The sequence below is a fragment of the Tauraco erythrolophus genome, chromosome 17 (genome assembly GCF_009769465.1).
Source record: "Tauraco erythrolophus isolate bTauEry1 chromosome 17, bTauEry1.pri, whole genome shotgun sequence".
NCBI lineage: Eukaryota > Metazoa > Chordata > Aves > Musophagiformes > Musophagidae > Tauraco > Tauraco erythrolophus.
Genome location: NC_141481.1, coordinates 7,177,880 through 7,192,048, shown reverse-complemented (window position 1 = coordinate 7,192,048; position 14,169 = coordinate 7,177,880). Strand labels below are relative to the sequence as shown.

Here is a 14,169-nt window from a genome sequence, read left to right as displayed (position 1 = left end):
GATGCTGGAGGTGAACAAGTTGTTTTTTTTTTCTTCTCATCAAGTAGTTACCTATTAGCTCAGTTTAAAATCAATAAAAGTAGTCAGGGGGATCAACAAGTACAAGACAGGTAGATGAAAGAATATTGCACATGTATAGCCAAGCAGTGTGTAACCACAACACTCCCCCCACGATACTACCACAATCTGTAAGAAAAATAGTGCAATTGATCAGAACTGCCTGATAACGCTCAGGGCAGCCCACCTGCACGCTGCCAGCAGGGCACAGCCACCCCCATGCTGCCAGCAGGCCATGGCCACCTGCACGCTGCCAGGGCAGCATGGCCGCCTGCACCCTGCTAGGGGGTACGGCTGCCCGCATGCTGCCACTCGCCCACCTCCAGCCGCTGCAATGGTGCCACCATCGCGCACTCCTGTGCCGCTGTCACTGAGTGCCCTTTGCACAGGCCCCTCCAGCTTCCCAAAGGTCTGTCAGGGCGCTGTGACAGGGGCCTGGAGTGACTTGGAAGCCGAACCCAATTTATTTAATTTTTTTTTTTTAAGGTCTGACAGGGCTCTGCTGTAAGCAGCAGGCCAAGCTGTCCTCGTGCCCTCACTTTGCTCAAGTACTCAGCTGGCCCCTCAGCTCGTGTGTCAGCACACAGAGGCTTGGCGGGACCTTCTCGTACTGTTCCATCTTGTAAAACCTCAACCTTCATCATAAACGCAGGATCTGCTTTACCAGCAGAGTAGTACTTGAGGTCGCTGCAGAGGCAAGGGCATGGAGACCCTTGTTTAGCTTATGCAATGTGAGAAAAGTACTGAAATCCACTTACCTATGAAAGTGGAATGAATGTGTCCTCAACACTTGAAACCTGCAATAGAACAAACCCCTGCCTTTTTTTCAAGCTCTGGTTATACGACGTTGGTGTTACATTCTCGTGCTTGACAAGAAATACAAGACGCATGTTCCTGAGACAAACTGTTCAGAGCTTTGAGCACAACATCTGGCATGTGGTCTGTTATCATCTTCGGGCTTATTAAAATGCTGCTGAAGACTGTTTCGTTTGACCACCTTGCCGTGTATTTAATGTCCGAAGAGCACAACCTTAAAAAAAAAAAAAAAAAATAAATACTCCACAAACACAGCAGCTCAGACCGTCAGAACTGGTGTACTGGTACGTCAGATCACGTTGCACCTTAACAGTGAAAGAAACTATCACATAATCCTGCTCAGAGAAACACGGAACACGGTGAGCCAAGGGGGTGAGCGGCTGCGCACTGCGCATTCACACCACGCTTAGGGAACAAGTCACAGTGGCAGCAGCAGAGACTAGGTACGATTTAATGCTGCACATACGACGTATTTAAGATTTTATTTTACAGAATGGTACATGATGGGGGCGACTGTTGTGTGCTAGTCAAATGAAGAAAAAAACCCATGATCAACTGTTGTGCTGTGGAGTAAATGAAGGAAAAGAAATGAGCTCAAAGTAAAGTAGAAGAGCAGCCATCGAGAAAGCCTGCCAGGTCACAGCGTTAAAGTATCTAACTTGTAAAACTAATATTAAAATTGTTAAACATTAAAGATCTGAAGCTTAAATAAAATACTAATCTACTGAATGGGAGGGAAACGGTGGGTTTCTTCTCCAGCCCTTTTCTTTCCTCTTCTATAAGGTACAGTTGTGGTTTTTTTCTTCTGTAAGATAGTCTTGTGCAAGTTACAGATGCTCTTATTCCTCTTTCAGAATGACACAAGAGAGGATATCAAGAACTATCTAGGCTTGTGGGCTGTTTCAGGTTGTTTTGTCTAAAAAAACCCAACATCAACAAAACACAAACAAAAAAAACCCCTTAACACAACACTGCCCCAACAAACCCACAATGCTCACCCTTCCAGCAGTTTCAGCTTTTCTGCTGTCTCACCTTCCTGTGTCCACAAAAAAGCAGCAAAGGATGGGAAACTAGAGGCTGCATGGGCACCCTGGTTACTGGCGCAACCGGACCTCTCCAGTCTGGTTGGGCTGGGATTATGGGCAATATTTTGCCTCTTTTTATCACCCATATTCATGTGACTGCTCAACAACTAGGTATTTTGTTACCACTTCGCTACTACCAGGATAAGACTGCAAGGTCTGCAGGCTCAGGCGGGACCTGCAGCATGCCAAAGCTGAACTGTCTTCTTAGCGTTTAAAATCATCACTTGAGCAGATGCAATACATGGGCAGAGCAAGGCGAGCAGGCGTAAGGAGAAACAGTTTCCAGGGCTCAAAGTGAAAAAGGAAGCAGCAGGGAGGCACAGAATAAAAACTGAAAGCCCGGCTAATGCGCAGTCACCAAAGATGGGTATTGGAGATGCAGACAGCTAGAAACATGTACTTTGAAAGTGAGAAGCACCTTGAAGTAGATTTTGGGAAAACATGACAGTGGTATTCACTATTCTACTTACCTTCTAGAGCTGGATTCTTCTACAACATGGATAATCTTTCCAGGAAGATACAGATGAGGATACTGAGGCGGTGAATTTAAGTGCGATTCATCCTCAAGGGCATTGTATGAAGGTGACCGATGAACCATTAAACTCTCCTCAGCGAGAAGTGGCTGAGTGAGGGCATCTTCATTTCTAGCATCCAGCTCAGTTGGGAAGTTATCTGGGTCTCCTCCAAAGACTTCGTACCAACACCCACGCAGCAAAATCTGGTACTGAATTCAGAAAGAAAAACAGTCAAAGTGAGGTTTGGCATCTCTTCAAGTAACTTGTTCTAGTTGTGTGCTTGCACACACATCCTCTGAAATGACAATTAAAAGATGAGAAATGACTGTATGCACATGCTCCCCAAACTTTTTGTTTGATAAAATCTCCTCCTTACCCAATTTTCCCCATATTTGACCAATATCTAACCTGAGCCACCAGGTTACATGGCTACAGAAAACACTGCAATCTTTACCAGTTCAATTACCATGTGGATTCTGCTCTGCAGAGTAAGTTTTCTTGTACCTGTAACTTCTAACTGTCCATTATCTTATTTGTATTTACATCACCCAGGTGCTCTACATGACTCCTCATCCTGGGACTACATGGAAATCTTGTGGGTACAGGAAATTTAACTTTAGATGTTCAGAAGTGGCAGTCCTGAATCTTTAAGCCACTCCGCTATACTTCCAGAATCATCTTGCCTGACACACTGTTCCAGCACTTTCAAAACTGTGTTTCTCACTAACAGTAAAAAGAAGAGGTAATCAATTAACACCGTAACAGAGAAATGCTTGCTTTCCAAATGAATTCTGAAGGTAAAATTTAAGTAAACCCACTAATTTATTTACTTAGTGATACTAAATGGTTATTAAAGTAAGTAGTCTTACTGATTTTTTCATAATTTTAGCTGTTTTTTTTTTTTCCATCTTCATTTTTCAATAGTTTCCTTTATCAGCAAAGCTAGCAAAAAGATAATTTCAGGTCTTGGATGTCGTGCATGGTATCTTCCAGGTCTTGCTGAATCTTAATTTCCAACGAGACAGCTTTACAAGATAAGAGGCTAACACAAATGTTGCTGAACTAAAACCAAACACTTTTGTTCCAAAACACAATTGTAACTCTGCACATTAAGATCAAAACCACACACACCAACTGTCACTTCATTAGAGCTGAGGCCTTACCCAGGTAACAATTCCACTGACTTTTAACTGCATTTAGTTACCTTGGGTCTGTTGCAGTTTGCCACAATTCTCACTATTCTCCTCTTTAAATCCTCCATGTTGGGCATACTTAACCTGTTCAAACACACACAGAACAAAGTAAAGTAAAGCCTCCTATTCTCTGCCATCTAACACATCCCTGAAAGAACAATTTAAAAATATTTCCATCTCACCTTGCAACAAGGTCCTTTCCAACAATGACAGAAACAATGAAGTGCTTAGTGTAATCGGCAAGTGATTTGCTTAAAAAAAAAAAGATACACTTTAGATACACTGACGAGATATGCACACTTTAGTTTTATGATGATCATTACCATTCAATAACAACGTAAACGTGTGGCAGCAGCAGCCTTTGCAGTCAGTTCCTCAGCAGCTTTCAGACCTACTTGCTACAGAGTAACTTCAGTGCTGATTGTAAGGGCAGGTACAGATGTCAAACAGGCCACGCTAGACTAGTCAGGTGAGCATTTTGTTACCAAACATTTATTTTAAACTCTAATTATACTATCTGAGGGAATTCACTAGATATATTTCATTCTGTAATACTCCCCCAAGAACTCGACTGTAACTCAAGATGGTGCAGATCTAATTCTAGTGGAGAATGCATAAACAAATTCTTAACACAGTTAACACCTAACGTAATTTGTCAACTACACTGAAGATTTTTGCATCTTAGACAGAACCAAATAACAGAAGTCTCTTACCTTAAAAGTCCTCCTGGAGGAGAAAAGGCATAACATCTTAATGTTGGGAAAGAGTTCCTGAGCATGATCGCCAATATAGAAGCTGTTCCACCACCCAGACTGTGACCAACTACCACAAGTTTATATTCCTATAGAGAGAAAGAGAAGAGTGAAACATGGACACAGAAAAAGCTTTGTGTAATGTTTCTGGCAAAGCAAATTGTTTGGAAGGTAACTTACTGGAGCAGTTGTGAAAGCCTGGTTTAGAATTCCATCATTTATGAGCTTTCGATAGATGTAATTTGCAGCTTGAGTTATTCCCTACAAGACAGAATTTGAAGTTAGATGGGAAAGGTGTATCTTACCTGAAGTGTGATAAACGTATACTTATATCACAGTACAACACCATCACAGAACAACTTTCTGTTTGCAAAGCTGGTCTCTTTTAACATGCTCCTGACAGAGGTCTAGTTATAACCAAGTGGTCTTGCATGTAACAGTTAAAAAGTTTTTGGATTATTTAATGACATAAAGTCTGACCAGAGGATTACAAATTCTGCCTTGCAATTCCAGAGGCAGTATTTGATGCAACAACCAAGTCACTGAAATAATTTGGGTAATCCATCTCACAAGGAGAATACTCTTCTGTCTAACTAAAGGATCCCAAGTGTTTACAGTTTTCTTACTGCTGAGATGATTTACAAACAGCTGCAGACTGCACACACCTTATGCACAAAGCCATTCTCCAGAACATCCTCCAGTGTCAAGTCTTCACAATCTGCCGACAGATCCGTGAGAATGTCCTGCAAACACAGCTGCTGTCAGACCTCTCTGAGGGCCTCGTGGGTCACGGGTGAGGCTTTGCTACTCAGCATTGCCAGAGGGACATCATCAAGCTGAATTCCACGTTTGTAAGCAACAAAACACAACCCACCATAAACCACCACCCCAGCAAATACATACAGCAATCACAATTCTGACTTCAGCAACTATTTCCAAGCTGCACAGACATTACAAATGCACTTCCACTCACAGTGAAAAGGAATCACTACTGCCTGCCCTCCGCACTCTCTTCCAGTGGCACAGGGAATACTACCCATCCAAGGACAGGAGGGCTTATAACTTAAGCCTGGAAGAGTTGTACCTGTGAGTGAGATGTTTTCACACATGCCAGTGTAACACAATTTCCTCTAGATCCTAGGAGTTTACCCACTTATATAAATTTAATTATGTATTAGATGGATGATACCTCGAAAGACAAGGTTCCTCTCACTGCAACCACAATAGCTTCTTTTTGTGATCCAAAGCAACAAAAAATGGAATCTCATAGATCTGGAGGGGGAAAATGTAATCAGTAAAGACAGCAACTTTTTATAAGAATAAGCATTTGTTCTTCTGAAAGCTCTCTTATTGAACTCTCTTTGTTCTATTATGGAAAGAAGATGAATTATTTTCTTATCAAGTTATTGTAAGTGCCTTTATTGCAATACTGAGGCAGATTTATGTCAATGGTTTTGTGGCTGTTCCTTTAGATTAGGGGAAAAAAAATCAGAACTGAATGTTTCAGGGCCTGTTTTCATTTGGCTTTGCCATCTGCATGTCATAAACGCTGAAGGCAAAGTAGAAACTTCACCCCTTGCTTTCACGGAATTAATCACTAAGGTTTTGTTGCTGAACGCCTGTCTAGATTGTTTACCTTGTTATGAAAACTGATATGAATGAAGTCTCTGTACTGCAGTCCTGTTATTTTTAGGATGGATCCAAAGTGAAAGTTATGACGATCACTGCCAGTTATATCAGAATCCGTTCGTCTATTTCCGCAACTAACAAACACAGAAGAGAGAAACTTTCATGTTCAAATTTTTTAGGTTTCCTTTCAAGGAATCAAACTCAGTTACATTTGCAGATTTCTGCCAGGAATCAAATGCACTTTTTTTATAAATAATTTGTTTTTCCATAGTACTGGTAGTCTGATACAAGACGTTACTTCTGCCCACAAAGCTGGTTTTACCTGAGCAGCATGCCATACATTTTCAAGGACTGGCAAATACACCACTGCTACAGGACTATCAGCAGAGCAAACGATGCAATAGGAAAAGAATTCTTAAGACTACGGGACAGGCCAATGACAGAAAATACAAACAAACAAAACGGAAATTCAAAACAAATTCTGTACAGCAGGCTTATCTCACGTTTCATTCATTGTATTATGTGTGATTCTTTTTTCCAAGTCATTTATATTTCAGTAGGTTAAATAATTTCATGTTACTAATTAAGAAAATCATGGTGACAGTCACAACATCAGTGGTCACTTAAACGTACAGTAATCCTATACAGCCTTATGCATACCTCAATAATGACTGTGAACATTTTTTTTGAGTACAGGGCAAAAGGGAATAAAATGGAGGCAGGAGGGACAGGTAATTTTTGACAATTCCTTTAAGACAGGAAAACTGTCATTACACTTTTATTTCTATATATACATATGTGCCCAAAAGGCAGCTCTAAAAATCTTCATTTTAAACCACGTTTGGCTTAATTCCCATTCTCCCTTTGTCATCTTGCTAAAGGAATTTTATTTATCTTGATCACAAACTTTTCTTAAGAAACAAAAGCTAATCTGTTTCTAAGGCTGGAAAGATGTTGGAATTTTGTTTCTACTTTGATGTTTGAATTTGTAAGAGATAACTCTAACAGTCAAGCTCACGTACTCCCAAAGAGCAATATAATTTAACGCAACAAAAATACTGCTACTGCAACTATTTTATTTCTGTTAATGCTAGTTAAATAAAAAGAAGTTATGTGTTTTTAAGCTCTTGATTGAACCTACCAGTCACCATTGAGCTTGCAGAGTGCAGTAAATGGGTTGGTGTATATGTAGTAGGGCCAACCATAAGCAGCTGCAGCAAACAGCATATAGTGAGCAGCATTGTCCAGTTCAATATCCAAATCATCTGTCTGAAAGGACACAGGGAAAGAAAACGAGGGATAGAGAGGAAGAAAGGTGTGTTAGCCTCAGAATAAAACCTAACACAGACTAGTGAAAATCAAGGCATGATGAAATACGCATTATCCAAAAGGAAAACCTCAAGGTCTAAGAGGAACTAAAAATACCCACTCATGTTCCAGGAAAAATCTGTGTTTATTCATATAGCTACACAGCCCAAGAATCTCTAAAAGCTCTCATTACATTAGTTTCTTCCAATACTTACACACTGATAAGCTCAACACTGAAAACAACATTCACTCCAAATATATTCCTTAAGGATGTCAAAGGCAGGACTAAAGAGTCTGTAGCAGATCTCTCTGGTAAGGACTTTTAAAGCACGACCCCATCATACTGGCTGGATTCAAAAGGAATTTGATAGAAATTGGTTGAAGGAGAATTACATACTTCCATGAAATACAGACAAAAAGAAGGTAAAGTAATTTACAAAGGCATTTTACAATAGAAGATTAGCAAAAACCAATTAGCAAACTGTAACTTGGTTTTGATTCTTATTTTGCCTGGGTATCTGCAGCAGACATAATTTAATTCAGACTGCAATACTAAAAGACTAGCTTTTCGGTTCTACACAAATAGGGCTAAATATTAATTGTCTCTCTGTTCCCTTTATCCCCCAGCTCTTCAACAATAATCAAATGTCTGAAATGGTTCCGTTTTGTACTTAAATCCCCATTCATACATAAGTTCTACTTATGCAAAAGCAGACAAATGTTTCGAGTGCAAACTCATCAAGATGTTTTCACTGCATGTATTAATGATTAATTGTTGTGAATTTTTATAGTAGCATTTAATCTTGTTAAAAAAAGACAAAACCAAAAAACCCTAGCACAAAGAACTGCCTTTCAGTTTGAGCTGGCACATCTCCTACAGAAACTGCACCAGAGGCTGCAACAACTCTACCTTACCACAAGAGATGATGGTGACTGACACAGGACTTCTTCAGGCTCTTTTGGGCAACTTTCCATTTTATCTTGCTCTTGATGGAGCAGAATCAAACCAGCCGCTATGTCACTTGGCACCAGATCAGTGTCCTGTACAAAGAAATGAAAGAGTGCTTAAAACCATCCCGCACCTCGACACGGCAAGACTGTCTCATAAGAAAATGCACATGGAATTCTACTTTTTCAGTTTATATAAATACATTTCATTCTGAGACAATGTGCACTGGAGAAACCGGTCTCAGCAGCATCTAACCTCCTACCCGTTCTGTACGTATTGAATGTCTTCTTCAGCAGGACTGACAATTCCACACACGAGTTTCACCACTTAACAAAACACCTGACAGAGGACCCGCTCAGCCACATCGCAAATAGTGGTCCAGACATTATCGATCACTGTTCTATACCACTATGTGAAAAGCTCTACGTGAAAAGTCCTCTACACTGAGAGCAGCTAAGAAGGATTTCACACAGGAGAAGGCTGAAGGGGTTTTACTCAGCTATCTGGGGCAGTCATCTCTCCATACGGCTTACACCCTTTACCCCATAAACCACTGAGTAGGCTGTAGCTATAAACCAGCGTGCCCGAGTACTGCTTAATAAACAAGAACTACTCGTCTTGAAATCATGAACAGATTTCAAAATCAACATTGAACCAGGACTGCTCAAGCAGGAGGTGACAGAAATTTGAGCTATATCAACACTGTGCAGACTCCAATTTGGCAGACGCTCTCCATTTCCAAAAGGCAACTTCCCGCACGTGCACACTTTAGTCTGGGACATGCTCCAAAGTGGCTCAGAATGGGAAGACTGCCGTAATGTACTATGGGGCTCCTTCTTTTAATAGTCAGAAAGCAGCCCGATTCTTTGCTCCGGGTATGACTCCTTACTCAGTTTTGGAACTGGCATATTCACAAGCTGATTCCGAGGCACAGGGTGACAGGGAGCTGTGGCTCAACAAAGGTACGTGTGTGCTGCAATGTCTACAAATTCAGAGTCAGTAAAACAGAACACAGAAAAAAGCTTTCCATCTTACCGAAAAGTAGGTGCGGAAAAGCTCTGCGATACTGGTAAAAGCCACTCGATGGTCATCATCTTGCACAATGCAACAGCACAGTAACCGGATTCTTTTTTCCCAGACTCTGGTGGCAGTGCTCTTCACGTTATACAGCAGTTGCCCCGACTGACTGCTTTCCAGGTTCCGGTTTACGCCATCAGTGAGGTAAAACGTCTTTTTGCCCCCAAGCGGATCAAAGACGATCACAACTCCAATGACGGTAAAGATGATGATAACCCAGCTGCGAAAGAGAGGTGGGATAAAAAGACCATGAAACGAGATACTTCAGACACGTATGCAAGAAAACACAACTGTAGATCCTGACAGACAGAAGACAAAGTTAGGTATGAAATACTGTATCGACACAGTCTGTTACTGCCTTAAGGGTGCACGTTTTGTTGTCAGGCTTTCAATCCACTAGGCACAAGAACAAGGCTGCAGCTCGTTTCACACAGGGCACCAAACTCAAAATCACAGCCCTGTGCTTTGGAAATAGCAACCCAGATGTGTGAAGGCTCCATTTTTCACTACCAGTTCAGTGATCCAGTTACTACCCTCTTCACATTTATCCAGTTTTCTACATTCCCATCTCTCTCTCTTACCCTTTCTGATCTTCACCTCCTTTCCTTCACTCTAGCGCGTGCTCCCTGAAGGCAAGTAGCTCAACCTTGTTTAGAGAAGGACACCAACTCATTCTAGCTGTCTAGATTTAAAAATTCTTCTCCTTTCCCAATGAAAACCCTTCTATGAGAAACCACAATAATTTACAAGAAATATCAAAGTCTCCAACTGCTGGAAAGCCTTCAATAAACACACACAAAAACACATAAGTGTTATTTCCCATTTCACATACACGATCAAGCTTAGACTTGGGGGGAGGCATCTTTACCTTGCAATAACTGTCCCAATGACGACATTTATCACAGTCTTCTCGCAGTGCACACTGCTATCTGACACCCATACAGCTCCTACAATAGCCCAGATGAACTCAGGCAAATAGAGAAGCAGGCGAGTATAAAGCAGCTTGGGAAGTGATTTTCTTGGGCCTGGATTAGAAATTGTTCCTGTAATCACAGGGAGAATTTAAAACAAGAACTGTTTATGAATGCATCTTAAGCACATAAAATCCTATCTGGATACATGAACTTTCTGAGCTTTACAGAAAGTAAGAAACTTAACTGAAATTATAAAGTATTTTCATACTACTGGAAAGCTATCACTGAAGCTGAGAAAAGAAAAACAATGGGTTTATAGTTGTGATTCTTAGAAACTACTAATACCCCAATCATTCTCTAGTCAGAGAATGCAGTGAACTTGAGACAGTAGTGCTGTGGCCAGCGCAAGCCAAGGCTGCATACTGGAGCGCTGGCTCACCTACAGTTCCTTGTGACTTTCGGTGCCTGCTTTTATAGTTATTCTATTTAGCTTTTAGTTGGCTGAGTGTTTAATTTTTAGATGCTGCTTTGCAGGGCTATAACGAAGTTCTGTTTACCGAGTCACTAAATAATAAACAAATTCACATTTTTATTTAGAAGAACCAAAATAGGACCACCATTACCATGACAAATACTGCTTAGACAATGTTCTGTATTGTCAGCTTACTAATAACCTCTTTTAGCACTCTTAGGCAATAAAAAAGGGAGCAATTTTGGCCAGCTCAACATCTTAAACCAGTTTGTTGATCGCAGGGCAATGAAGAGGTGGGGTGTGCATGCTTGTGTGTACGCAGGATAATTTGTAAAGGCTTAAACACCGCAGAATAAAAGCAACTTTAAAATTGGAAAATAGCTTCCAAAGCTGTGGTTCACATCCAGTGACGAAGCTGTTTAAAAAGCCCTCGGTCCAGTGGTCACGTATTCCCATTCCCAGGTTGTAGCCTGCAGTGCAGCAGCATGGCTGCTTACACAGATGCCATCAGATGGAACTGTGGTTCCTAAAACCAACTTCTTTTCTTTCCCAGCACCACAACCCCCCAGTGTATGAGTTCTCCAGTCAGGTTCACCACTTGCATCACTAACGCCCACATCAGTACAGGGCAAAGGGTGGTGTAAGAACCATTGCTCCCAAACCCACACATGATAACCACAGTCCATGACATGTCACCATTGATTTTCTTGGAAACTCAGCCTCAGAATTCTTCCATTTCTTAGCTATAACGAATGGCCTTGTAGCTGTACTTTTATATCAAACAAGGCTCTTTTCTCCCTGCTATCTACAGTTACATTTCTCATCTCAAGCTTGATATAAATATAAATAGCATACCTTGGCTAATCTTCCTTTCTCCCCTCTGGAAACTTTAGGAAAACCAGTGGTTAGATTCAAGGCCGGGATTATCATCCACATCTCTGCTCTATCATACTTTCTCTTCATGCACTCTTTATTCATCTTTCCACTTAAACAATTTAAATACTCTTTTATTTACAGTGTGTTGAGAGAATCAATATATTAGAAATTGTGGGGTCTCATCTATTACTCCAAAGACCACACACGTATTTAAGATTAATCTTCCGAGCACTACCTTGGAAATGAGGTGTCTCACCAGGAAAAACGTTTTCCTATCACTCTTTAACCCCAAATGAAGCACTTCTACAAACGACTAGAAGTTGCACTGGGGTCCTTACTTCTGTTTAGCCATTCACTTCAAGCTGCAAGTCCTTGTTCTATTTAACAGTATTTAATTGCATTAGTTTTACTACGGCATTTATATGGATCATGTTCCTACGTGGTTTTTATTCCCAAGCAACCCACTGCAGCTAATGAACTTTTGCAAGATATGACTAAGCTTTGCCTTGCATAGGCAGATTAACATGTTACTTCAGATGAGAAATTGATTTTGGATAAATCCCCCTAAATTCCTGTCAGAGAGGCTGACCTGTGGTCCATTCAAGGTCCCATATTAATGGTGAATGCAGTGGAAGTTTTGAAGATGCTCTGATGGCAATGAACGTATCACCGTTAGCTGCACTAAGCTATTGTGTCCATTCATTTTAGATTGCTAACGGAGGTAATACCATTAAAGCAAATGCATTAATGCTGACAGTTTCTCAAGTTTGACTACCATTAAAGCACTTGACATTAAAAAGAAAAAAAAAGCAAAAGAATTCAACTCCAGATCAAAAAACCGTATCTACTACAATCCTACTAGATAAATGTAAAATACTATTTACCTTGCATACTGATGTATACGAGAGCACATAACGCACATATTATAGAAGCCAGGAGAATGAGGAGGACGAGCAAGTAGCTGTGAAGTAACCCTCCTCCAGGACAGTTAAACTGCCCCTTATGAACCGTGTACAGAGCAAGAATTCCAATCCACCTACAGGAAAGTAAGATAAAAGTTATGCTGGAAAGGAAAAAGTGCATACTGCAAAGTGATCATCTGATAAAAAGAGTTCACCTTAATGAAAGCATTTCACAAAGATTCATAGAAAGGGATTGTTCTATAAGGAGTTTTGTCAGAACGAGATGACTACGAGAATACATGGCAGGAATTACAGGACAGTCGTTCGCAGAGCGAGCGACAGTCTCCCTTTATGGTGCTACTTATCTCCCCAGATCCCAAAGAACCCGGGCCGATTCAAACAAAGGAATCCTCATATTGATTCGTGATATAACGAAACCACATCAGCGCTAGTCAGCGACTCAGCCGACTGGCCACGGTCCGGTGCGTGCAGAAGGCAGCGCCGTAACTGCACGACGCCCCGCGATTCTCCAAGCGCAGGGGCTCTGCCACAAACCCGCCGCTTTCCGCCCCGGCGCCGCAGCGCCTCAGGCGAAGGGCGCAGCGCTGCAGCCCGGCCCGAGGCAGCGCCGCCGCCGGGAGCGCCGGTCAGCCGCAGGCGGACCGCAAATCCCGCCCGCCGGCGGGCGGCGCGGGCGGCGAGCGGCAGCTGCCGGGAAGCGGCCCCCGCGGCGAGCACCTGCCCGACGGCCGCGCGGCGCGCGCCCGCCTTACCACAGCAGCCTGACGAAGAGCTCGAAGGCCCCCGGGAGGACGAAGTCGTCGCTGCCGATGGCCCAGCGCCTGCCGAACACCACCAGCCCCGGCATCCTGCGGGCTGCGCCGCCGCCGCCGCCGCCGCTCGGTCACGGCCGCCCCCGCACGCCGCCCCGCCCCCCCCGCCGGGCCGGCGGCACGTCACGGGAACGTGACGCCCTGACGCTCCACCGCGAGCCGCCCTGCGGACATGCCGCCCGCGCCCATTGGGCCGCGCCGCGCACGCGCGCTGGGGGGCGCTGGCCTTCCCGCCGCTCCGCGCGCAGGCGGCCGGGCGTGGCGGGGCTTTCCCCCGGGCGCGTGCGCGGCAGCCACGCGACGCGGGAAGCCCGCCTTGCCCCGGCCGGGGCACAGCGCATGCGCAGAGCGCCCGGAGCGGCGCGGGTCTCGTGGGCGGGCAGCGAGCCGGGCTCGGGGGCACCGCCCGATATGCTACAGAAGATGGCATAAAGGGAGGGGGCGATCGCAAGAGGGTTCAGGGGACAAGGAACAAACCCTGTGCCAAATACCTGCGTGTCCCGGCACCCCGTGCGTCCTGGTGCGGGCACACCCGACGGATGGCATCTCGGCCACCACGGGTGACAGGCAGGCACCAGAAAACCAGCAAAAACGCTCAGCAGCTGCAGCAAACAAGGTCAGAACATCGACACGTGTCCTTGAGGCTGGAGGAGTCATGGCTGCTTATACCCAGCCAGACGTGCTGCCTTTAGTTACCTTCTCCCGGCCTGCAGGCACAGGCCCGTGCTCCTGCACAGTTCTGGGCACGCACCGGGACATCATATCCAAGGAGGACACTCTGCAACTGCATT

The 14,169-nt window shown here is 43.6% G+C and overlaps 1 protein-coding gene across 1 annotated transcript; it reads right to left on the bottom strand.

Moving 5' to 3' along the window:
* Positions 1–368: 368 nt before the first annotated feature.
* Positions 369–13,413, bottom strand: DAGLB (diacylglycerol lipase beta). Its single transcript, XM_086622123.1, is given in 16 exon segments — positions 369–1,087; positions 2,429–2,682; positions 3,678–3,750; positions 3,849–3,917; positions 4,380–4,507; positions 4,599–4,679; positions 5,084–5,161; positions 5,608–5,654; positions 5,657–5,690; positions 6,055–6,181; positions 7,189–7,316; positions 8,271–8,396; positions 9,340–9,601; positions 10,250–10,424; positions 12,528–12,679; positions 13,319–13,413. Coding segments are annotated over 16 exon segments (2,022 nt in total). The 3' UTR covers positions 369–894.
* Between the last annotated feature and the right edge of the window lie 756 nt (positions 13,414–14,169).